The 24,027-nt window shown below is 39.3% G+C and overlaps 1 protein-coding gene across 1 annotated transcript in view; it reads right to left on the bottom strand.

Annotated features, from left to right (window-relative positions):
- The window catches only part of TANC2 (tetratricopeptide repeat, ankyrin repeat and coiled-coil containing 2), a 278,089-nt gene that overhangs the window by 229,957 nt on the left and 24,105 nt on the right, over nucleotides 1–24,027 (bottom strand). Inside the window, exon 2 of the mRNA XM_012733089.1 lies at nucleotides 2,347–2,440. Within this exon, the coding sequence (XP_012588543.1) occupies nucleotides 2,347–2,413 (67 nt within the window). The 5' untranslated portion in view covers nucleotides 2,414–2,440. The remainder of the gene's footprint in view (nucleotides 1–2,346; nucleotides 2,441–24,027) is intronic.

The following is a 24,027-nucleotide window of genomic DNA, read 5'->3' as shown; positions in this document are numbered from 1 at the left end:
TGAGAGTTAATTAATCTGTGGAAGGGTAAGTAGCATTCTTTGGACTATTGTTAAAATCTTTCAGTAAGCTTAACAAAGCTCCAGAACTGAAGAACACCAAAATTAAGAAATGAATGTGGCTTAGAACATAGTGCATGCCACTAAGGAGTGAATTAGTGAAAAAGAGAAATAAAATTACAATACCCAGCATGAAGCATACAGGGATAAAATGACAGAGAATGTAAGAGCCATAGCTGATAGGCATGTGGCTTATCAAATGTGTAACTGGAGCCCTAGAAAGGAGAGAGAAAAAATGACAGAAAAAATAAAATTTGCAGTGATAATGGGTAATAGTTTTCCAAAACGGATGAGAGACAAGCCAAAAAATCAAGAAAGAACCACCCCCCCGACTTTAATAGAAGATAAATAAAGATACAAAGAGAACCACTTCTAAGCAGAGCCATGTAAATCTAGAAAACGAAAAACAAAGAGAAAAGAAGAAAGATCACCTTTAAAGATGTACTAACTAGACTGGTAACTGCCTTCTCACCAGAAATAATGGCAAGAAGCTAAAAGACAGTGAACAATATTTGAAAGTGCTAAAAGAAAGTAACTGGCAACCTAGCATTCTACTTCCAGCAAAAAATTCCTACTAAAATAAAGACAAAATAAAGACATTTTCAGATAAACAAAAGGTAGGCATTTTTACTACAAGAAGATCTTAACTAAAGGAATTTATAAAGGATGTTTATCAGACAAAGAAAAATGTGACCCTAATGAAGTATGGAGTTTAGGAAGGAATGAAAAGTCAAGTGTGTGTGAGTAAATCTAAATAGCAGTAGCTGTGCAGTTTAATTAACAAGGTGATGGGGAAAAGCTAAGGCGTATGCTTTGTACCAGAGAGGACAAAAGTATCCATTAATAAAATTTGATTGATGACTATTTTCATTTTTAGGTTACCACTGAAAGGGGGAGATTTGGAATGACAAAAGTGTTCTGACCAAACCAAGACAGCAAGAAAGAAGAATTGAGCAATTATATAGGTAGAGTTCATTTTAAACTCAAAAATATCACTGATTGAATCGACATAGATGAATCAAAGTCCAGTAAGAGGAAAAAAATCTGAGTAAATGAAAAAAAAAATTTTAAATGCACCAAGATGCTATTACTGGTATTAGCCACATAGAAATGGTTAAATAAAAGAATGCAAAGACTAATCAAAAGAAAACAGGGAGAGTTACATTAACTTTAGACAAGCTCAACTTTCACACAAAAGACATTATAAACATAAAGGGACAATTTCACTATTGCAAAACAGATAAGTCACATAAAAGATGGGGGAAAATCTGTATTTCAACTTATTTAATAAGACAGTTTCCAAATAAAGCAAAAATTGTCAGGAATTAGAAAGGGAAATAGACAATTCTACAGTCACAACGTGAGCTTTAATTACATCTTTCTGAAGAAATAATTTTAACTATGTGAGGATATTTAAAGAGATAAAGGAGATAAAATATTTGAAGAACACCCTTAATGAAACTGACCTACACTGCACCCAATAGTTGCAGAACCCACATTATTTTCAGATACATCTAGAACATTTGCAAAGCCAGTATGTTGAGCTATAAGGCATGTATCAAAAAAAATAAAATACAGGGTATGTTCTCTATAGAAGAGAATAACAAGTTAAAATTACTCAGTTAATAATAAGATAACCAGAAAATTAACAATACTGTATTGGTCAAAAAGGACTCACAATGGGAGTGTGAGTAACAAAGAATACTTCGCCAATGTGAGCTTGAGTGCAGAACTATTAGGGAATTGAAAAATCACAGGATATAATAAATACCTATAACCCACCAACAGAAAGCAAATATTTACTACATTTTCATCAATATTTATCTCCAAAAAAAAACCCTAAGAGTTATTCCCTTATTCTAAAAAAAAAAAAAACCTATAAACCTCAATGATTATAAAAATCTTCAATTAATATTTCACTTTCTGTATAAACTTTTGGAAATTTTAATATTTTCCAGTCTCATCCCCCAAAGATAGCCTAGGATGAAATAATTTTACATGTTAATTCAAAAAGTAAATTTAGGTCTAGAAAGTAGTACACAGAAACGTTACTCTCTCACATATTAGAAATAAGTATTTTTTACTGACAAATTTTGTTTCTGATAAACGTTCAATGTTCTCTATTCCTTTAAAAAAAAAGTTTATAGGAAGTAAACCTTTTTCTAAATTAAGTAAACCTTTTTTTTAAGTAAACCATTTGTAATAAATAAATATGAAAATTGCTCAGAACCCTAACAGAACTTCTACTTTTAAATTATCACACAAAATAAATTTAGCACTATCACTTACCACTTGATCGGTTTTTCCGACTTGACTTCCCTCCAGTAAGAAGCATCTTGAGACTATTCCGAAACATGGTTGTGCTATTCTAGTGCTGACAAAACTGTAAAAGAAAATGAGGAAAAGATATTAGAAAGCTAGATTTTTCTACTCAAAAAACTATTAAAATTTTTAATGTACTATAAGGAATCAAGAATGCTTAAATAAATAGTAGAGAAATGTTAACTATATGACAAAAAAACTTGTTCATTAAATTAAAGTAAAATATTTCCTTAGAAGTATATTATGATAGAGTACTCGAAAAGCAGAAGAGAGAACCAGCTAGTCATAAATATAATCTCTTCTTCCATTTAGGTCTCCATTTCCTGGAATACTTTCCTACATGATCTACAAACAAACACACACACACACACACACACACACACAAAGTACACACACACAAAGTACACACACACACACACCCAAAGTTTAGGACTCTAGAAACCAACAGCGACTGTATATTTTCCCTCAACAAGCCAGAATCCCACCTCTCAAGATTACAGCTCTCTGTCTCCCTCTCCTATTAAAGAAAACTACTCCTAGTGTGCTTTAGGTTACCTCAGTCACCTTCTCCAGGTCTTTTATCCCCAGATCACCTTCCTCTTCTCTCACATAACTTTCTCTTTTTTTCTCCCTATTCAATTTGCCAATCACAACATAATCATACTATAGTACGTCCCAACCAAAAAGAGACAAACCCGCCTTTATTCCCACATGGTTCAGCTACTGCTCCAAAATCATTGCTCTTCAGAACAAAATTTCCCTAAAACGTTGTCAGTCAGTACATGTTGCTCCAGCACACGGAACAGAGCAAATGAGAATTGTAACAGTGGCCAAAAGAAAATATCCAAACAAAAGTACAAAGAGATAGAGGTTGAAAAATACAAAAAAGCATCTAAAAGGCATATAGAATCCACTGAGGCACTGTAACATATAGATCACTGAAACCCCATTAAAGAAAATAAGAAGCAAAAAAGGAAGTGAAAATAGCCAGTGATTTCTATCATTAATGAGCAACATAAAGCATGTCTTTAAACCTGCAGGAAAAAATAAACATATTTAAAGGAGCAACAATCAGTAGGCTGAGAAATAAACTGCAACAGAAATAATTAAAGGCAGAAGAAAATGGAATGATTTAAAAATTTTTAATCAGGACAGTTAAACATTAACACAGTTAAACGTTTGAAACATTTGAAGCGTTTGAAAATGAAAGTAAAGATAATTTCTAAAAACAAAAACAAAGAATCAGTAAAAATCCAGAGGAAAAAAACGGAGGTCTCCCAACAGAAGCGAAAAAACACAGAAGTGCAAAAGGCTAAATACATTGGCAAATCCTAACGAACTACAATTGTCAATATAGTAATATTGCCAGCTTTTTAAATTTAAATTATATGTAGATTTAAAGTGCATTACAACAATACCAAAAATGTGAGGTAGATAGGGAATTTTGTTTTTAAAGATTTATTTGTACACAGAGAACTGGGGTACAGGCCAGAGGCTCAGGGGTGGTGAGAGGCTTCACCAGAGACAGAGTGGAGAGCAGAACAGGCAGATTGACGAAGTACACTGCTGAGGGGAGCAGCGGGCGGGTCAGGAGAGGTCTGCCGCGCCATGTGGTCTCCTCCGGGGCAGGCGGGAATTGAACTCATGAGGAAGTGGCTTTAACTTCTCAGTGCAGTGCTTTAACCGGCTGCGCCACCAGGGAGGGCCAGATAGGGAATTTTTTAATGGAATTAAAGTTTCTAAGACATCTGCACTGTCCCAAAAACAGCAGAAGTAATCATCTGTATTGGACTGCAATAACTCAAAATTCATTTAGTAAAATTTCTACAATAGTCACTAGATGCTAACTGGGATGAGAAGAATAACTAAAATATCTGACTCGAATTTAAAAAGGTTGAGGAGAGAAAAAGTAGCATAGTACATGTATAAAATATAAAACAAGGCCCTCCCTGGTGGCGCAGTGGGTTAAAGCACAGCACTGAGAATCTAAAGTCGCTTCTGCATGAGTTCGATTCCCGCCTGCCCCGGAGGTGACCACATGGTGTGGCAGACCTCTCCTGACCCACCCGCTGCTCCCCTCAGCAGTGTACTTCGTTGATCTGCCTGTTCTGTTCCCCGCTGTCTCTGGTGAAGCCTCTCACCGCTCCTGAGCCTCAGGCCTGTACCCCAATTCTGTATGCACAAATAAATCTTAAAAAATATATATATATAAAACAAATAGTATTAAAGTATATTCAACTGCAAAACCTCATGGGTCTCCCTGGTGGCACAAGGGGTTAAGTCTCAGCACTATGGGGCTTTGGGCAATCACTGCAAGAGTTCGATCACCAGCCAGGGAGCTGACCCACCTGACGCAGCAGACCTCTCCCACCGCCCCTCTCATCAGTGTATTTCAGTCAATCCACCTGTTCTGTTCCCCACTCTGTCTCTGGTGAATCCTCTCACCACCCCATAACTCTGGATTGTACCCCAGTTCTTGTATATATAAATAAATAAATTTGTTAAAAAAAAAAACTCAGAAGTTATTTTGTTAAATACTCACCTTGCTAAAAGAAGTATGGGTACAGACAGATTGTTTATAAAATTATGGGAAAAGCTCTAAAGCCAAACTAAAGGAAGCTGGCACAGTTATGCCAATATCAGGTCAAGAAACCTTAACAGCAGTAAGCATTACTAAAGATAAAGACATCTCTTAATCATTAAAAAGTCATAAGATTTCTAAATCTGAATAGATCTAATAACAGTTTAAAAACAGAAATGCAAAAATATACAAGACTAATAGATAGGCAAATAAATCCATAATCACAAGTGAATAGGTATAAGGAATAAGTACGAAAAGATAAAAGGAATGACAGTGATATTATTCTGTACCTCAGGGGAGTTTCTGCATTTTTCAAAACTGAGTAAAAGTTCACAATAGATTTATGCATCATGTTGCACATAAATTTTACCTCAAAAGGAAAATGTAAATAAATATTGAACTCCACTTAATGATACTCATCTTTAAATGTTTAGAGGAAAGCATATCGATATATGCAATTACTTTGCTATGAAACAAAAAATAAGATGAAATGTTTTAAATGAATTTTCTCTACTTTGTAGCCTCAATACCCAGCTCATGGTAAGCTCTCACGAGTCCTTGGTAAACAAATCAACAAAGACTGATTCATCTGACTGTTAACTGGTAAAGAGGCAAAGGGACACAGCTTAAGTTTCAACAGACAAGAACAGATAACACACTAACTACACTAGAACAGAGAATAATACCGAAGAAAGAGTGGAAATTCTAGCCAAGTTCAAAATTTCATCTAAGGAAAAACCAAGAAAATTCTAGATAAGGCTTAAACTTCTGTGTAACTCAGACTTTCCTAATATATATACAGTTCTGCAATTCTTCAAAAATGGATAAGCACAAATTATTACTACTAGAGGGATAACAAACTATTAACGTTTAACAAGTTTATTCTTTTAGGAAAGGAGCCAAAATGAGTAAAAATTTCCTATCTTAAAGTAAACCAAGATATCAATTTAAGGTTAATTTAGGTATAATAAAATAATGACAGGTAAAATAAGTTCATTATAATGATGATCACTTTTGAAATATAGAAATTTTTTTACTTTTCTAATGCTAAAACATTTTACTAAAAATTACTAAAATGTATAAAGAAAGAAATGAAACATAAAATGCTTATTGAAAGCTAATTATCCATCTCATAGTTACATTTTGGTAAAATGACTATCATTCAAATTAACATAGCACTAGAAAATTTATTGTAATAAAACATTACTATAGAAACCCCACAAAACTAAAGCTTAGTGGGAAATAGCAGTTTGATCTAATTGGATTTATGACAGAAATATAAAGCTAAATGTCATCCTACTTTTCCAAGTTTTATATCCAAATATCAAAATGTGAATTCTTTCCAGAGAAAACACTAAATAAAATTCCAGGCAAGTGCTTCTCTAGTGGAAGAAAACAAACAGACACTCACAGGTCCCCAGTCACTTCTAGTGTCACACACGTCACTGACGTGGACTCTGCTGCCTCTGTGGGCCTCAGCATTGATGTTCAAGAAACCTGGTGAAACCCATCCGGGAGAGGACTGACTATTCTCGTCTTAATGGCCCAAGGACTGAGAGGCATTATCTTAACTCAGTATCTTCTTTCACTACTTAATTCAATCAATTTTTATTTCTAAGGTGCAGTTTAAAAATGTAATCAAATTAACTGTTCTGCACTACTCAGATCAAATAATCATGACACTCCCACAAGCTTTTCCATACAGGACACTACCAATCTGCTAGCCAGCTTTTTGAAAACGTTTTCCTATATCCTTTTACATTTTGGTGTGTTCAATATTGTTTTTTATTCTTAGATTAGGTTGTATGGTAACTTGACTTTGTCATGTATCCCCCCCTTGGTTTCTAATTCAAGAGACAAGTTTTTTTTTATTGATTTTTAAAAATATCTAAAAGAGAGTATAACTCCTTATTCTGAAAATGCAAAAGAAAACACAGCAAAAGAGTATACTTAATGACCATATCACGGCTTAGTTTATTTAGTGTATGTTTATCCCACTAGACAGTAGAAACCTAGCACCTGGCATAGTAGTTGGAATATAAAAGGTTATTTAGTAAATATTTGTTGGAGACTTGACAGTTACTCAAAATAGAATCATAAAGAAAAACTGGAAAACCTCAAAGGAATTTGCATATCACCTTACTGAGATAAGTAAATAACCATTGAAAAGGCAATGATGTGAGGCATGAAAATATTAAATAGAAAGATAAAACTAGAGGCAAGAATTGAGGCTTTTGAAAAAGGTTAAAAAAAAAAACCTTCCATGTATTTTAAAAAGATGATAAACAGTGATAGGACCAGACCAAATAGGAGGTAGAAAAATCATGTATCCATTATCTAAAAATTACATGTTCTTCTACCTCTGATAGGCATGTTAAGTGACCAGTATATTATCAAGAGTGGTTTTCCATTAAATGCTGACTGAGATAGATCTTTAGATGTCTCAGATATAGTCCCTGTAATAACCTTGGAAGCAGCTACAATTAATCAAAAATAAGAGAAAGTGAAAATCTAGGTATAGAAGGAGTTAGGGAAATATATGACTTCATAAAATGTCTGCTCATATTAGAACTACTCTGAACAATTTCCAGAAAAGTCTTTGAACTAAACAAAATTACCAAGAGCTCTAACCACAAATAATCTTTAATAATTCCCCTAACAGATAAATTTTGAACTGCACTGAAAAGCAGTTAAGGAAGGAATCTGGGAATTACAGGAATATAGGTAAGGGTCTCCAGCAAGGGGGGAAATGGATGATGGACTCCATACAGTTTTATATGACATGTGCTCTGAAGTTACACATGCCAGTTTCTTCACAACTTGTAAACAGGAGGCATATACTGTCTTCTCCTTTCCATCCACTCAAACTCATTTAAGAGGGCACCAAAATGGCCCGTGTCGCCAGATGGCCACCAGTACTTGGAACTGGCTGCCACAGCAGCTCTTCACCTCATCACCCTTCCCCAAGCTAATTGCCTGATTTCTAAAATCAAATATTTTATCACAAATAGTCTATCCCCATAGGTTTACAACTGAGGGAGTTCCCAGTGCTTGCCAGGTTCTGGATCCTTGTATCATAGGTCAAGGAGCAGTATGTCCCCGATTGACACTCCAACCCAACTGCAGCGACCAACATCACCTGCACTACCGCAGGAGACAATGTGACTCACCCAAACAGGATTACAGGGTTTGGAAAGTACTCTCTACAATGCATGTTCACTGTGGAATAAAAAGTAAGAAGAAAATAGAAACATACTGGAATTTTCTGAATGATTCAACAATTAGATAAATCATCACTACAACCTCCTAGCTTGCCTATTGCCTTGCCCAAAGTATTGCATCATCTTTCAATAAGATATAAAGGAGGTTTGGAGATATCAGCTTTGTCACTTTTTTTTTTTTTTTAGGTTCTCAAAGAACATTTTTGCAAATACAGAAATTTTCATTTTCTACTCAAAATGTCAAGGAGAAGAACATGGCCAGAAAAAGATATTTTACAATTATTAGATAAGAAAATGACAGCAAAAAGACATATGACAATATTCTAGCTTCTAATGATAAAGGTAAAATTGATTAAGTAAGGGAAATGCCAGACTATGAGACTTCAGATTACCACATATATCATAGATGCACTTTCTTTAATTCATGAACCAGTGAGTGAACCCTAGAAATACAAGGTTGGCTCAACATATTAAAAGAATGATCAAAGTGAAGACAGACACAAAATATTGATCAATATCATATATTAACAAAAGATCTTAATAGTCATCTCAACAGATACAGAAAAAGCATTTTACAAAAGCCCACATCCTTCCATGACAAAACCACTGAACACCCTACAAGGAACCTTCCTCAATCAGCTAAAGGGGCTATATGAAAAACATGTAGCTAACATCCTACTCAATGCTGAAAAGACTGAATGTCTTCTCCTAATATTAAGAACAAGTCAAGGATATCTGCCCTTAGTATTCTAGTCAGCAGTGTGCTAGAAGTTCTAACCAAGGAAAATAGGCAAGAGAAAGAAAATTAAGGCATCCAAACTAGAATGGAAAAAATAAATTACCAATGTTCACAGACAAAATAACTTTGAGCATACATACATACATACACATGTATAGAGATATAAAATCTTACAGAATATGTAAAAAAAAACTAGTAGAGCTACTAAATTCAACAAAGTTGCAGGGCACAAATATACATTATCATCAGCTGTTGTATCACCACTAGCAATATATATTACACTAACAATAAACAATCCAAAAATGAAATTTTTAAAAATTCTATTTACAATAGCATTTAAAAGGTTAAATTTCAGGGTAAGTTTGCCAAAAGAAGTGCACACTTATAACAAGCAGTCTTATTATGCAATATTCAATTTTAAAAAGCTCAAATTTATGTACTGAAAACTATAAAACACTGACATGTAAAAGAAGATTTAGTTTAAAGTCATGCCATGTTCATGGATTAGAAGTTTTATATTGTTAAGATGGCAATACTCACCTAACTGATCTATAGATTCAAGGCAATACCTAGCAAAACCCCAGCATTCTTAGGTGCAGAAATTGAGACGCTGATCCTAAAATTCGTATTTAAATGCAAGGGACATGGAATAGCCTAAACAATCTTACAAAAGAAGTCAGAGCCAATAAAGGTCTCCCACAGATGGCCTCAGCCAAACTTGTGGAAATTTTGTTACCTCACAAGGCAAATGGTATTTTGTCAATGTAAGTAAGCTTAAGAAAGGGAGAACATGCTCGATGTTATATCCAGGTGGGTCCAATGTAACCACGGGGCCCTTAAAACATATAAAGGAGCAGCAGAAGAGTCTGAGATGTAATGACAGAAGCAGAGGTTGCAACAGTGTGACCACTGGCAAAGCATTGGGACAAGGGCAGGGACCAGGAGCTCTCAGCCTCCACCTATGGCCAAACCGCAGTTTCAGTCCCAGGGAGGACTCACTTCAAACCTCTGCCCTCCAGAACCATAAAAAAATTGTGTATGAACACACTTACATTGTTTTAACACAAGTTTGTGGTGATTTGTTACACCAGTGATAGTAAAGTATCCAATGAGAACAGCAGTGGAAGAGAATGACAGCTGCTATCACCAGCGACCAGGAAGCACCCAGAGTTGCCTCTTGTCCAATATGCTCCTGCTGTTTGAGATGTCCACTGTCTTGCTCTGTAACTTCTTAGATGTAAAGCAAAGTGTTCAGTTCCCAGAGAATACTGTTTTGGAACCAGTTTGAAGTGACTACACTTCTTAGTGCAACTATTCCACAGCACTTCAACAGCTAATAGACACCAAGCTAGTAGTACACTCAGCTGTGACAAAAGAAACACACTGGTCAAAAATATACACAGTATCTAAAAAGTTCACAAACACCAGAGTCTCAAGCCACATAAAGACTATAGCACTGGGGTATGCCAAAGAGGTCTATGGGGTAGGGAACCCAAATCTTCACCTTAAATCTTCCTACCAACCTATACAGTTGTAAAGTTTTCTGACTAGCTCACCAGAGAGCTAGATGGGTACTTAAGCAAAAATCTGGAACACAACAGCACAAGAAAATACCCAGAGAATGCCCCCAGAAGTGGTTTCAACACATGTAGTGATAAAAATAGAGGCTTCGGAGTACTAGCCATTTTGATTACCCTGCTTTTACTGCCTCTCTCTAAATAAGAATTCTTAATTTATCATTTTGATAACTCCCCCACCAAACTCTCAAACGTCTTTGTTCTCTGCCCCTCCCTACCAGACAAAATCCAAATGCAAGCTGGTTTCACATACAGAGTTGCTAAGCGCTACTGGAGAAAGTGGCCTTTTAGTCAGATGGACAGGCGAGAAACCCACTGCACATTTCAATAGATCCTGCTTCAAGTCAACTCCCTCTGAACATTCTTTGACCTCCCATTTCTCCCCATCACTCTCAAGTCAATGGTTTGGACACAAAGCCATATGCCACCAAAACTATCAGAAAAAAGTATTAGCTACCTATCTACAAACTTCACATTCGCACACATTTTCTGTTAAGAGATGTAATCATGCCAGATTCTCCACCTCCTGCTCCACATCCCACCTCCTTCCATCTCCCTGGGCCCTTTTATAGTTTGACTTCTATATTTTGAACCTCTTCCTTTAAATGTTTCTTCAGTCAGAATGTTACTGTGTTCAAGCTCCTCCAACCTTTAAAAAATAAAAACCCTCCCTCATTGCCCCCCTCTTGTGCCATTCCTCTGCCAACTATTATCTGGCTAACCAAATCTCACAGCAGGTAACGTCTCTCAACAACTCTCCTCTGGTATTTACTAGCTAGTATTTCTAGCCCTGTAAATTGGCTTCAGCTTACAATCCCTCACTCACCTAACTTTTCTAACCAGTCAACCTCTCTCTGATGTTTTTCAGGAATATTTTCATTCATGTTCCAGACACTACATAAACTCCAGCAATTATAACTCCCAGAGCTTATCATGTTCTTGCCCCTTTATAATACTAATAAGGCCTGACTTTATACTAAATACTTAATTCTAACCATATTTGTGTTCCAGGAAGCAAGTGCCCTCACCTGCCCTTCCCTGACACCCTGAGGTGCGCACTGACACTCACTAGAGAATGATCAGAAAAGCAAGCCCAGGCCAGGCCCATATCCGGTGATAAACACCTGCCTCAGCCTACTCTTGGACATGTTTTCTGAAAAGACTACAGAATAAAGGGGCAGGTGTCTGCTCACCCATGCAGCAAACACCATTCTGGGCGCCACGCACGCCAAGCACTGTGCTAGGCACTAACAAAAGAGGAATGAACAGACACATCGACTCCCTTCCCCCTGAGAGTTTATAACCCAGCTCAAACAAAGAAATGCGTTTTAAAAAGGATCTCATTCAGGCCTTCCTGGTGGCGCAGTGGGTTAAAGCACGGCACTGAGAATCAAAAGCCACTTCCACATGAGTTCAATCCCCGCCTACCACATGGAGGTGACCACATGGCGCGGCAGACCTCTCCTGACCCGCCCGCTGCTCCCCTCAGCAGTGTGCTTCATTAATCTGCCTGTTCTGCTCCCCTCTCTGTCTCTGGTGAATCCTCTCAAAGCCCCTGTACCTTTGGCCTGTACCCCAACTCTGTATGCACAAAAAAAATAAATAAATCTTTAAAAAAAAAATCTCATTCAAATCCCAAAGTCAATACAAGTAAACATGTATGTCTTGCCTAAAACAGGAAATTATCATTTCTTTTTAAATGACTGAAAAGATAAAAAGGGAGATAAGTGACATCAGGAAGGTTTACCTAAAACACGCACTCTTATACCCCACACTGGATATAAGAGGAGCTATTCCCGTGAAAAGTCAAGCAGTCTGGCAGGTCAGAGAGGAAGTTTGTTAGTTTTCCCCAGAATTCAGACGCTAGCCCCAGGTAAACACAAATCTGCTTTCTGTTTCCATAGATTTATCTACTCTGGAATTTTCATATAAATGAAATTAAACTGTTTATATCTAATTTTTTTTACTTTTCAGTCAAAATTTACATGAATATTCTCCTGTTCTTAATCTCTGTTAAATCTCTTTAACCATTTTCTACTACATGTCAAGCAACATCCTAGGTATAGAGACATGGGAGAAGAGGAGGAGGGATATTTGCTCCTAATTAAGAAGGGGAATCAGACAATAAACAAGCAAAGAATGAACACATGGTCTAATTTTGAATAGTGTAACTGCCCTGAGGTAAAGGAAGGCTAAAGGAGAAAGAGTGAGATAGGCTACTTTACCTTGGGGTGATTTCTCTGAGGGGTGATGGGTGCAGACGCATGCGTGAATGCGCAGTAACCTTGCAGAACGTGTCTGAGGATCCACGCCAGAGAACAAATTGCAAAGGACTGAGAGGGGATGAACTTGGAAAGCTCAAGAGCAGCGAGAAGGCCAGTGAGGCAGAAGAGAATAAGATGGAAAGGCCGTGAGGCCCCTCCAGTAGCCAGGACTCAGGCTACCAAGGGCACTACAGGTCCTGTGAAGACTGAACCATATTTTCAGTATGATAAAAAAAATTTGAGAATTTTGACAAAAGGCTGCTCTGTGAAGAACAGACTGCAGGGAGACTAATCAGGAAGCTTCTGGAGTAGTCCACATAAGACATGATGAAGCAGTGCAGAGTGAAAGCTTGAAATACTTTCCCAGAACTTGGCGGGAAATGTGTATCTTGGGGGGAAATGTGTATCTTTATATAGTGGTAAAGCCGTGACCAAGAAAAAGGAGAAAATATTAATAAACAACAATTCCTTTTCCTCACCCTCACCCCCACCATATCAGCAAGTCCTGTACACACTGTGTGTACATTATGGATTCAAATTTTAGTTACCACCTGCATATACCTCCCATAAGCCCTACATTCATTTCTGTCATTGTATCATTACTAAGCTCTATCACGTAATTTCTGATTTTCTCTTTTATCCCTCAGATATAACTTTTTTTAAAAGTTAAAGTTTAAAATCACTAGTGTCTATTTAGACTTGACTTTTTGGGGGTTTTTTAAAAAATTTTTTTTTTTACATCATTCTTCATTTTGTGTTCTCCATCTCAGCTGTAATCCCTGTGGACTTCCCACCACCAGTTCACCCCTGTGTCATCACCATAGTCCAGTGCACTCTTCTCACCCCAGTTCTGATCCCACTCCCCTACCACCCCATAAAATGTGTCTGGTATACAGTTCATTGTTTTCATTTTTACTCTTTTACATGTTTTTTTTTTACCTCCCTGATCCCATATGCTCCAGCTATGAGTGAAACCATCCAGTATTTCCTTTTCTTTCTGGCTTATTTCACTAAGCGTGATCCCTTCCAGCTCCATCCATGTTGCTGCAAAAGGCATGTGTTTATCTTTTTTGATTGCTGAGTAACATTCCATTGTGTATATGTACATCTTTTTAATCCTGTCATCTATTTTTGGGCATTTGTAACCCAGGTATAACTTTAATACAGTTTTAAAATTCCCCAAGTGCTTAGATTTTGTCCTATTTAGCCTGTCCTTTCACAGCCACTATCGACTTTTATTACTTAATGAGCAGAGAACATGCTTTGAGATTTCTGTTTTGGAAGACCCAAGATTTTCTTTCAGGTCTAACAGATGCTTACTTTATGTAAATGTTCTACTGTTTTTTTTAAAGTACACTTTTTTTTTTTAATAGAGCCTGCTTGGTAAGAGGTATTCAGGCAAAAAGGGGAGCACTGCACCAGGCCCCCCTCACACAAAAGCAGCACCTCTGTGACTGCAGCAGGGCCCGCCACTGGCCGCTTCCTGTCAGACCACACTGGACAAGCTGCTTACATGCCTCACACACACACACACACACACACACACAGACTGTGACGTTAAATTATTCACGTAAAAACACAGCACTGTGTTGGCTAATTTTGTAAAACCTACTATGTATTATTTTTATAGTAAAAGCCCATTAAATGCAAGTTATTATTATTTTAGGATGCTCAAAGCCTTACATAATTATTACATTACTGAGGTTGAATAAAATGAAGACACTTATGGCTATGGAATCAGGTCATCAAAATATTTCTTTGCCTCACCTTTGTCTAGCTTCTACTTACCCTTCATGTTTCAGCTCAGGCCCCTCCCTGAGGACTCTATGGTCGCCAGCTGCCAAGGGCTGGTTATGGGTCCGACTCATCCCTCCCTTATAAGACACACTATTCTGTCAGAGTTGATTTTACAAGTGTCTCCTCCACTAACCTATCAGCTCTATGAAGGGAATACTAAAAAGGCTTTTAATCCCTGTAACTTTTGTTTCTTATACATAAAAGGTGCTTGATAAACATTTGCAGAATGAAGCTATAAACTAATTTATAATTGTATTAACTAATAGTAATGGTAACTTCCCTCCTGAGTTCATCTGCTCCCATGATAATCACAAACACATGCACACAGGCAGTCTGAATGGATAAGGCTCTGGCAATGAGCACTAACAAAAACCTACAATGTCTATAAGAAATTCAGCATTCAGGAAACAGAATCACTACTTCAGCAGTACGCTCAGTCCTTTAAACATGTCCAGAACCAATGTTCTCCTTTGTACTGACTGAGATAATGTGATTTTATAATAAGAAATACACATTTGGACTTTATCCTGGCACACAGTACCTAAAGCCCTTAGAACTTCTGAAGAGAACAATAAAGATACTTTTGTTATGCCAATGATATGACTTCTGGAAAGCCCCTAAGTTACCTAAGGAAGAGGTGTGCCTGCCAGGCCAGCCAGCCCAATGACCAAAAGGCTGGAAGTTTCTATCTCATTCTTCCTCACCTTCAGGGAAGAAGAAAAGGATTGGAGGTTCAATAGTTACCGGAAGCCAATCATTCAGTTAAGCACTACCTGCAGTATGATGGTTCCATAACATCAGTAGTCGGGGTTCAGAGAGCGCCACCAGGCTCTGGAGGTTCACCCAGACAGAGGGCAGCTCTGCACCCCTCCCCAACTCTGCCCACTAAGCAAAGTCTCCACCTGGCTATTCCAGAGTTTTAGCTTTATCATAAATGGATAACCACCTAAGTTTCTCTGAATTCTGTGGGCGACTCTAACAAATTAATCCAGGGTGTATCTTGATTTAGAGTCAGTCAGTCAAAAGCACAAAAGGTAGCAACTTGGACTTGTAACCAGGACCAGAGGTGGGTGGGTGGGGAGCAGCCTCACAGCACCACATGCGCGCTCTGACACCACCTCCAGGGAAGCCCTGTCAGAGTAGTTAGTTGCTTCGTGGTGTTAGGGATAAAACCCGTATCACACTGGACTATGGTGATGGCACACGGGTGATTTGGTGATGGGAAACCCAAGGGGATAGCAACTAAGATGGAAAAATGCACAGAAATATGTAAAAATAAACTAATATAAACACACACACATACACACATCAAACGAACTACAATTTTTAGCCCACATAGTTGGTTACTGCTGGGGTACACTACCTGGCCAAGATACATGCTCTGTGTGCTAAGGTCACACAAGCAGAAGCTGTCTGAGCTAGCAGCTTCCAAAGGGCAGCAGTACACAGTTTAGATTTGTCGTTTTCTAAAATCAAAAGGAGGGAAGAAAATTTTAAAAGCAGCTACTATGCAGAAATAATGCATTCTCACTCCTATTTCCATGAGTGGAAATAGTCTGTGTAAAACAGACAGTAGTTACAGTTTCAGAACTCCTGAGAATTTAAGAGAAGAGTTTCAAAAGATTGCTGTATCACAAGTCAATAATTTAAAGGAACATCCTAAGTTTCCTTTAAAAATTGGTGTGGTGGTGGGCTTTCCCTGGTGGCTCAGCGGGTTAAAGCACTGCACAAAGAAGCTTAAGCCACTTCCATATGAGTTCGATCCCTGCCTGCCCCGGAGGTGACCACATGGCGTGGCAGACCTCTCCTGACCCGCCCGCTGCTCCCCTCAGCAGTGTACTTCGTCCATCTGCCTGTTCTGCTCCCCACTCTGTCTCTGGTGAATCCTCTCACCCTCTGCATCTCTGGCCTGTACCCCAGTTCTGTATGAATAAATGAATCTTAAAAAAAAAATGGTGTGGTGGCCCTCTCTGGTGGCACAGCGGGTTAAAGCACAGCACTAAGAAGCTTAGGCCACTTCCGCATGAGTTCGATTCCCGCCTGCCCCGGAGGTGATCCACATGGCGTGGCAGACCTCTCCTGACCTGCCTGCTGCTCCCCTCAGCAGTGTACTTCGTCCATCTGCCTGTTCTGTACCCCACTCTGTCCCTGGTAAATCCTCTCACCCTCCGAATCTCTGGCCTGTACCCCAGTTCTGTATGAATAAATAAATAAATCTTTAAAAGAAAATGGTGTGGTAACAAATCTTACCATCTACACTAGCATCCAAACATTTAATGGAGACATAACCACTTAGAAGGACTTATATGAGTGCAGTTTTTTAAGGTGATCCTGTCATTTAAGACTTTCTGTAACAAAGAAATGATCCTTACTAACTTAAGCAAAATAGCAAACGCTATTCATTTTAGAGAGTAACTGAAAAGTAAAGTTGGCCTCTGCCTGCCACCGAAGCTCAGTGATACCACCAGGATGCAGCCCTTGACTCTGCTTCATTTACACTTAGCCTCTACACGGTGTATCCCCTACCCACACAATCCCCCCCCCAGGGGAAAAAAAAATCTGGAGATGGGAGTCTGTCCAGAAAATCACTCAGGTCACATGAGCACCACTGATCCAAAGAGATGTGATGCCCGTGTGTCATCCAGGACAAGGGAATGCAGCACTGAGGTGGTACCAGCTCCCACACTAAAACGGGCTATTCACCAAAGGACACAAGCTGAGGCACCAAGCAGCAAGTGTCCTCCACGTGCTGACTGCCCACAGGAGGCGGAGCTGAGAGTCAAGTCAACCATGACTCAGCTGAAGCAGCAGATAATCCAGAGAAAAGAGATGGCAGAAACCTATTCAGAAACCACCCGATGAGAAGACAAATACGCCATAAATAAGTCTGAGTTTGAACACTGAGGTAAACTGGTATCCAGAAATGCACAGAGGTGACCAATAAGCTAGAGAATCCAGTTCCAGCCGCAGGCTAATCTAAATACAGATGAGTGAAAACCTCATACCCACCCTTGCACAGTAGGGTGAGTGTCACAGAGCAGCAGCAGTCACCCGTCAGCTACTATCTCGGGAGTATTACTGGCAGGGTGCAACAGAGCCCACTGCACACCTCTGATCTCACGTCTCACGGAAGTGGGGTCACCTGAGTTCTGCACAGGTACCTGCAGCAGCCTTGACTTACATACCCTTTAAATTTTAGCCACTGGCCCCAGGTGAGAGTGGAACATACGGACACAGAGGGAAGATGTATAGCATGTGACAGCGCTCAAGAAGAGGGTGAACAGAGAGCCCTTCCGGGGGAGACTCAAAGGTGGTAATTCAAGGGTGGCAGAAATGATCACTGCGGGTGCCTCACATGGTACCTTGGTGCTCCAGTAAACAGGTACGGGAAACAATTGTGCACCATCTCAGGACTGTCCAATCGTGCAAAGGGACACGTGCCAGGCCAGCGCACCAAGAGGGAAGGGAGCCGCCCCCAACTGCCACCTGCAGCACTCCACATGGGGACAGAAAGCCTCAAGATTGACCACACTTCCCGACACATATCACTGACCCAGTAGGGGGACGTGCGATCACAGCAGAGGGAGGGAGTGCTCAAGGGCTTAGCTGGGATCCTGAGCCACCTCTCAGGAAAGTGGGGCCCCTCTCACACCATGCTTGGAGGTGGGGGTTCCTTTCTGCAGAGGGACGCAGGAGCCAAGAGGATGAGCCTGTGACGTGAGGTGAGTATCAGTGCTGCAGGTCAGATCAGGGTCAGGGAGCGCCCAGCCTTGGGTTACGTACTCTACTGAGGTGAACACTGGTTTACAGCACTGTCATGCTTCAGGGTGTGCTGACCCCTCTTCAAATAGGTCACCACACCACTCCCACCGGAGCACCATCCACCTCCCACAAAGTCCGGCGAGCCGCTTCCCACTTTGCTCCTCCACCTTACCTGCCCCTCCGGGGGCTTCAAACCCACAGTCAGAGCTTCAGTGTTGTTTTGGCTCAGTTTGGACTCTTCCTTTGCTTGACTCTCTCTAGTCTCTATGTTCCACATATTTGTGCTTTTCCTTCTGGCTCAGTTTGCTTAGTATAATACCCTCCAGTTCCATCCACACTGATGCAAGTGGAAAGATTTCATCCTTTTTAATCGCTGAGTAGTACTCTATTGTACACCAAAACCTCCTCTTTATCTGCTCGTCTGTTTCAATAAACACTGAGGTATTCCCCCATATTTGGCTACTGTAATAGTGTGGCAAGGAACCCCAGAGTGCACAGCTCCCTTCAAACAAGTGTTTTTGCATTCTCTGGATACCTAGGAGTAGAACTGCAGGATCACATGGTAATTCTATAAAAAAAGCAAAGTTTATGTTAATCGTTTCCTTAAAACAGAAGAAGGAACAGAGTAAAGTAGGGAAGAAGGACCCATTAGGGAAATGAATACATTTTTATATGAAAATGTAATGTTTAAACAGTACATCCTACTCTGAGATAGAAAACCCTAAAGTTTTATCCTTCACTGAAAAAAAGCACGTCATAGAACAGTATGTCCAGTGTAGTCTCATAATTTTAAAAACTACCAGTTGATGGGCAACATGGGATAGATACACAGTTAGCCTGCAGAGTGGAGCCCGTGGGAGAACACACACACAATGCTGCAGCGGCTCCCAGAAGGTGATGGCGGGACTGAAAGGAAGACAAAGGTACAATTTTTATTAAATACATTCCACTTTTATAATTTTTAAAAAATGAATAATAAATGAAATTCAGAGTGGCATCTAGTACCTCATCATCTCTGTCTAGTTCCAAAACAGTTTCATCACCACCCCCAAAAGTATTTATTCATTATTGATGTCTGTCAGTATAAATTTTTAATTATTCATTCAGTCAGCATGCATTTTCTGTGAGTTCCCACAAAGCAGGCAGATCTAATGGGCATGAAGGATGAAAGAACACCGTGGACACTCTTTGCCTTTCAAGTTGACAGATTTCTCAGAGCTGCTCCAACCAGCCTCCGATATCTAGATGCACGCCCACAGCACACAAACCCCAAAGCCAGAAATGAGGAGAAGTTTGAAACTTAGATCCTTTTTATAATATGCCCGTTTTCTAGTAAAATAAAGTGACATTGCAGAGCTGTTTTGTCACCAGTTCAGAAAAAGGTCAAGTGAAAAGAGGAGTATTTACAGAACAACACCACTTCCTTCACCACTCACTTTCCCTTGGTTTCTTCTAACCATATAATGGACCAACCCAGCGTGCCTATGAAGTTAAAATTACACTGCTATCTTAGAGGGCTAAGTCCAGGCACTAAGATTCTTATAAATAACACGAGAAACACCAAAACACATACACGCAGAGCAAAAACTTTATTTTAGTAACATATTAGCTAAAATTCTTCACAAATTATATTCTTGGGTTTAGGAATGCTTCCTTATTTCTAAAACACATGCAACACAGATGGCAAGGGTGCCTCGATCTTCTAGCATTAGCCAATAAATTTTAAAAGTAAATTGTCTTTTGATCTTCTATTTATTCAATATTTATTATGAACTAAATATAAGATCTTAAGCAGGTACTGGAGGAAATTTTTAAAGGGTAGTAATAACTCTTGCTAAAGGGAGTCTGGAAGAGAGTTAACATGAACCCAAGTACAATTCGGGATCCAAACTGCTGGGAACCCCCTGTCCAAACCCCCTACCTCCCCCCACACAAAGTCTAATGGGGGCAGACAAGAGGACGAGACTACTAACAGGTTTACGTGAACAGACACTGAAGTATCTGCTTGGCGCCCACGCCATGCTAGTTAAAGGACAGCAACACTGATCTGCCCTCAAGAAACACAGCCCTAAGGGGAGTAATGGACTCACATAATGCAAACTTCAGTGGTGGAGATATTCACACAATGCCAACTAGAATGGAAGTTACACAGGCATATCTACCCAGCTTTACATTCACATTCCATGTGAGTGAAAATAAAATCATCTTGCTTCACTGCTACAACTTTTCAGTGGTTAAAGCAAAGTCAAATATTAGTTTCACAGCACTAAAAGGATTTAAAAATAAGAATCCATCTACACAAATATATTTGTTCCAATGGATCCACAGATAAAGCTTCACCTGATATGCAGCATTAATAATTAAAACAACAAGTTATTTATATGGGTACAGAGAAGTCCACAATAAAGGTAAAATGTCAAGTCTAGACAGATGGGAGGCAGAAGTCAGGATACGCTGAGTCCAGTGTCCACTAAAGGTGAAAGGGGAGGGGACACCAGATAGATCCTGCCTTTTCTCACACACAAAAAATAAACCTTAGATGCATTAAACTATAAAAACAAAACAATAAAAACCTAAATAATAAAAGCCATTTTGCACACAGACTTGAGCAGGAAAACTCAGACAAAAAGTTCTATGCAAAATCATGCTACGAAAACCAGAGGGGGTGGTAGGACAGTGGGGTTAGGCACAGAGCACTCAAAACTGCACGAACGATGCATTAACAAAAAGTGGTGGCCTTCCCCAGTAGCACAATGGGATAGGACACAGCCCAGCATGCTGGCCACAGCCACTTCAGGGACAGTTCAATCCCAGCCCAGGAAGTGACACATAAGGTGCGGCAGACCTCTCCTGACCCGCCCGCTGCTCCCCTCAGCAGTGGACTTTGTGGATCTGCCTGTTCTGCTCCCGGCTCTGTCTCTGGTGCAGCCTCTCACCGTCCCTGTACCTCTGACTTGTACCGCAGTTCTGTGTGCATAATAAATCTTTAAAAAAAAAAGTGGTAAGAACTTTAAAAACATTAGCACCACTGTATGCATATTAAATGGCTAAGAAATAAATGCCACGAGCAGAGGTAAGGGCTCCAGCTTGTGACGCAGGGGTAAGAGCTCCAGCTTGTGGTATCAGATGCCAAACACACAACTGGAACCGGACCTTGTGGATGTACAGGTGTAACTCACAGCACACGCCAGTGATGACCGAGGTGTGGACAACGGTATCTGCATTTTTCTACATTCACCTGTTGTTTCTCAGGAGGAAACTGCACCTACACAAGTGCGACTCTCATTAATGCTCACATTACCACTGACAGAGATCACCCCACAGTAGAACAGATGCACATTTCCAAAACAAGCAGTATAGGAGAGCCAACTGTATAAATATTTAAATCCACCGAAGTACAAGAAAAAGAAATAAAAACATTCAATCTTAATCCTTAGGGTATTGAGAATGGGACAAAATTTCCTGTTTTCCAATGAACATTCTTAGAACACAATTTACTGGACAGTCTCAGACATCTGATAGCATAAAACCTAGAGACTGGCCAATAAACTCATAACTTTAGTAAGCAGTTGGTAGAACAGCTACACTTTCTTTAAGGGTATTGAATATCAAAGTAAGTCATTCATGGAACACTAACGCTTGTTGACCAAAACAAAGAACAAGCTAAAGATGACTGGCTGCAGTAACTACTCTTATCAGGACACCTGTCGTCTTACCAGGCCAGTTTTCCCTAGATTTCATCATGAAACAGGAACACAGTCAAATTCATTCATCCTCAAAATAAGAGCTATCTTCAGAATTTCAAAAATTCTATATACTACCTTTACTTGCTTTCTACCCTATTCCTAGCTTTCGGTTTTGAACATTTAAGGAGAATGCCAAGATCAGCTTCTGGTTACTGAATCAGACAGACATAGGAAGCAGCAGATACCAAAAGGGAGGCCAGGAGATGAGGCAAGACAGATTGTTTAATTATCCCAGAATTTTCACCAAATCAGAACCATCAAGTTTCCCAATATCTGTCTTGAATCATCATCACTGTAATGTCTGATTCTCTTTTTGTAAAAACGAATGATAGGCTTAATTGTATTGGTATAATGATAAGAAATGTGGTTCTAGAAACATTCTTCTTGCCTCTTAGTTTAGTGGGCAAACTAATTAGCCTTTCAAAGTTTCTGTTTTCTCATCTGTAAACTGGGTTAGTAATATAAAAGTACTTGTCCACTCATTTGTTGCCAAAATTACGGGAGCCAAGGGCAAGTGGAGCACTGAGCACAGCCTGGCACCTACTAAGCCAATGTCACCATTAGTGTAACCCAGGGTACCAACCATCATCAACTTTCCCCATGTCTTCGGATCATCACTTTGCTAAACCCCTTACTTCCTGATGTGCATAGTAACATGCCTCTTTTAAAATATCGCCTTTGTATGAGTAGTCTTTTGCATAACTAAAATAATTCTCCGAGACTCCCTGAGATAGTTTCCACCAAAGCCTCCCTCTCTCCATCTGCAGGAACACGGGCTCTGCCTGGCTCCTCCTGTGCCTGCATTCAGGCCAGGCAGGCTGCACCCCGACGCACCAGGCTCCGTCTTCCCAAATAAACTTCAGCACTGGGCCTGAGACTGGAGCTACATATCATATCTGTTACCTACTCAAGGAAAATCATCTCTCTTTTGCCCTCATTATGTCACCCTAATTGTATAGCAGATTTTAAATTTCCCTTCCTCATTTTCCTCCAAATTCCTGATTTGCCTATTTGGAGTTATAACCAAAAGCAATTGTTACTAAGCCTTAATCTATGATCTCATTTCACATCAGCTGCATTTAAATTTATAAAATCTCTCCTATATGTGAGTACTAACGCCAGTGTCAACAGTCAATCAGACAAATCTCATTATAGTTTGAGCAAAGTCTAAGTGACAAAGAAACCTACAAACAAGTAATCAGAACAGTAAAGTAGGTCTACTCTGAGTTATTCTGAGAGCAATTTAATTCCCAGCTATTTGTCTCTTACCTTGCAATAAACATTATTACCCTCAGCACGCAAAAATATCTCAGGTGATAATCAAAAGGATTGTTTAGTGGGGACTTACTACACTGACTACAAAAACTGTGAGGAAAGCCATCTTCACATGCTTTTTAAACCACATTACTTTTCTTTCACATTTTAACCTCCTTACCTGGCTCAAAAAAAAAAAAAAACCAAAAAAAACCCCTCACTTTTTCATATCACCTACCAACTGCACTGTGTATTTACATACTAGGGCTTAATTATCATCGATGGATTGAAATGCTTACTACAGAACAAAAACTGTGTTAAGTACATTACACACATTCATTCATACAAACTAAAAATGCTAAGAAACAAATAATCTATAGATGTGAAAAACACCAGACACCCTCTGGCACTCACTATAATTTTTTTAAAATATCATCTAATTATTACAAAAAACAAACAGACATCCCACTAATTGGGAAAACATTTTCTCACACAAAAGTAGTGATAAAGGACTGATCACAGAAATATACGGAAAACTGACAAAACTCAACAAAAATAAACAACCCCATCAAAAAATGGACAGAAGAGCTAAAAAGACACTTCTCAAAGAGGAAATGCAGATGGCCAACAAGCATATGAAAAAATGTTCAACATTACTCGTAATAAGGGAGATACAGCCCTCCCTGGTGGTGCAGTGGGTTAAAGCA

Source organism: Condylura cristata, unplaced genomic scaffold (assembly GCF_000260355.1).
Source record: "Condylura cristata isolate star-nosed mole 26May11 unplaced genomic scaffold, ConCri1.0 scaffold00038, whole genome shotgun sequence".
Lineage (NCBI taxonomy): Eukaryota > Metazoa > Chordata > Mammalia > Eulipotyphla > Talpidae > Condylura > Condylura cristata.
The sequence above is the reverse complement of the archived record's forward strand: the minus strand, read 5'-3'. Positions and strand labels throughout refer to the sequence as shown.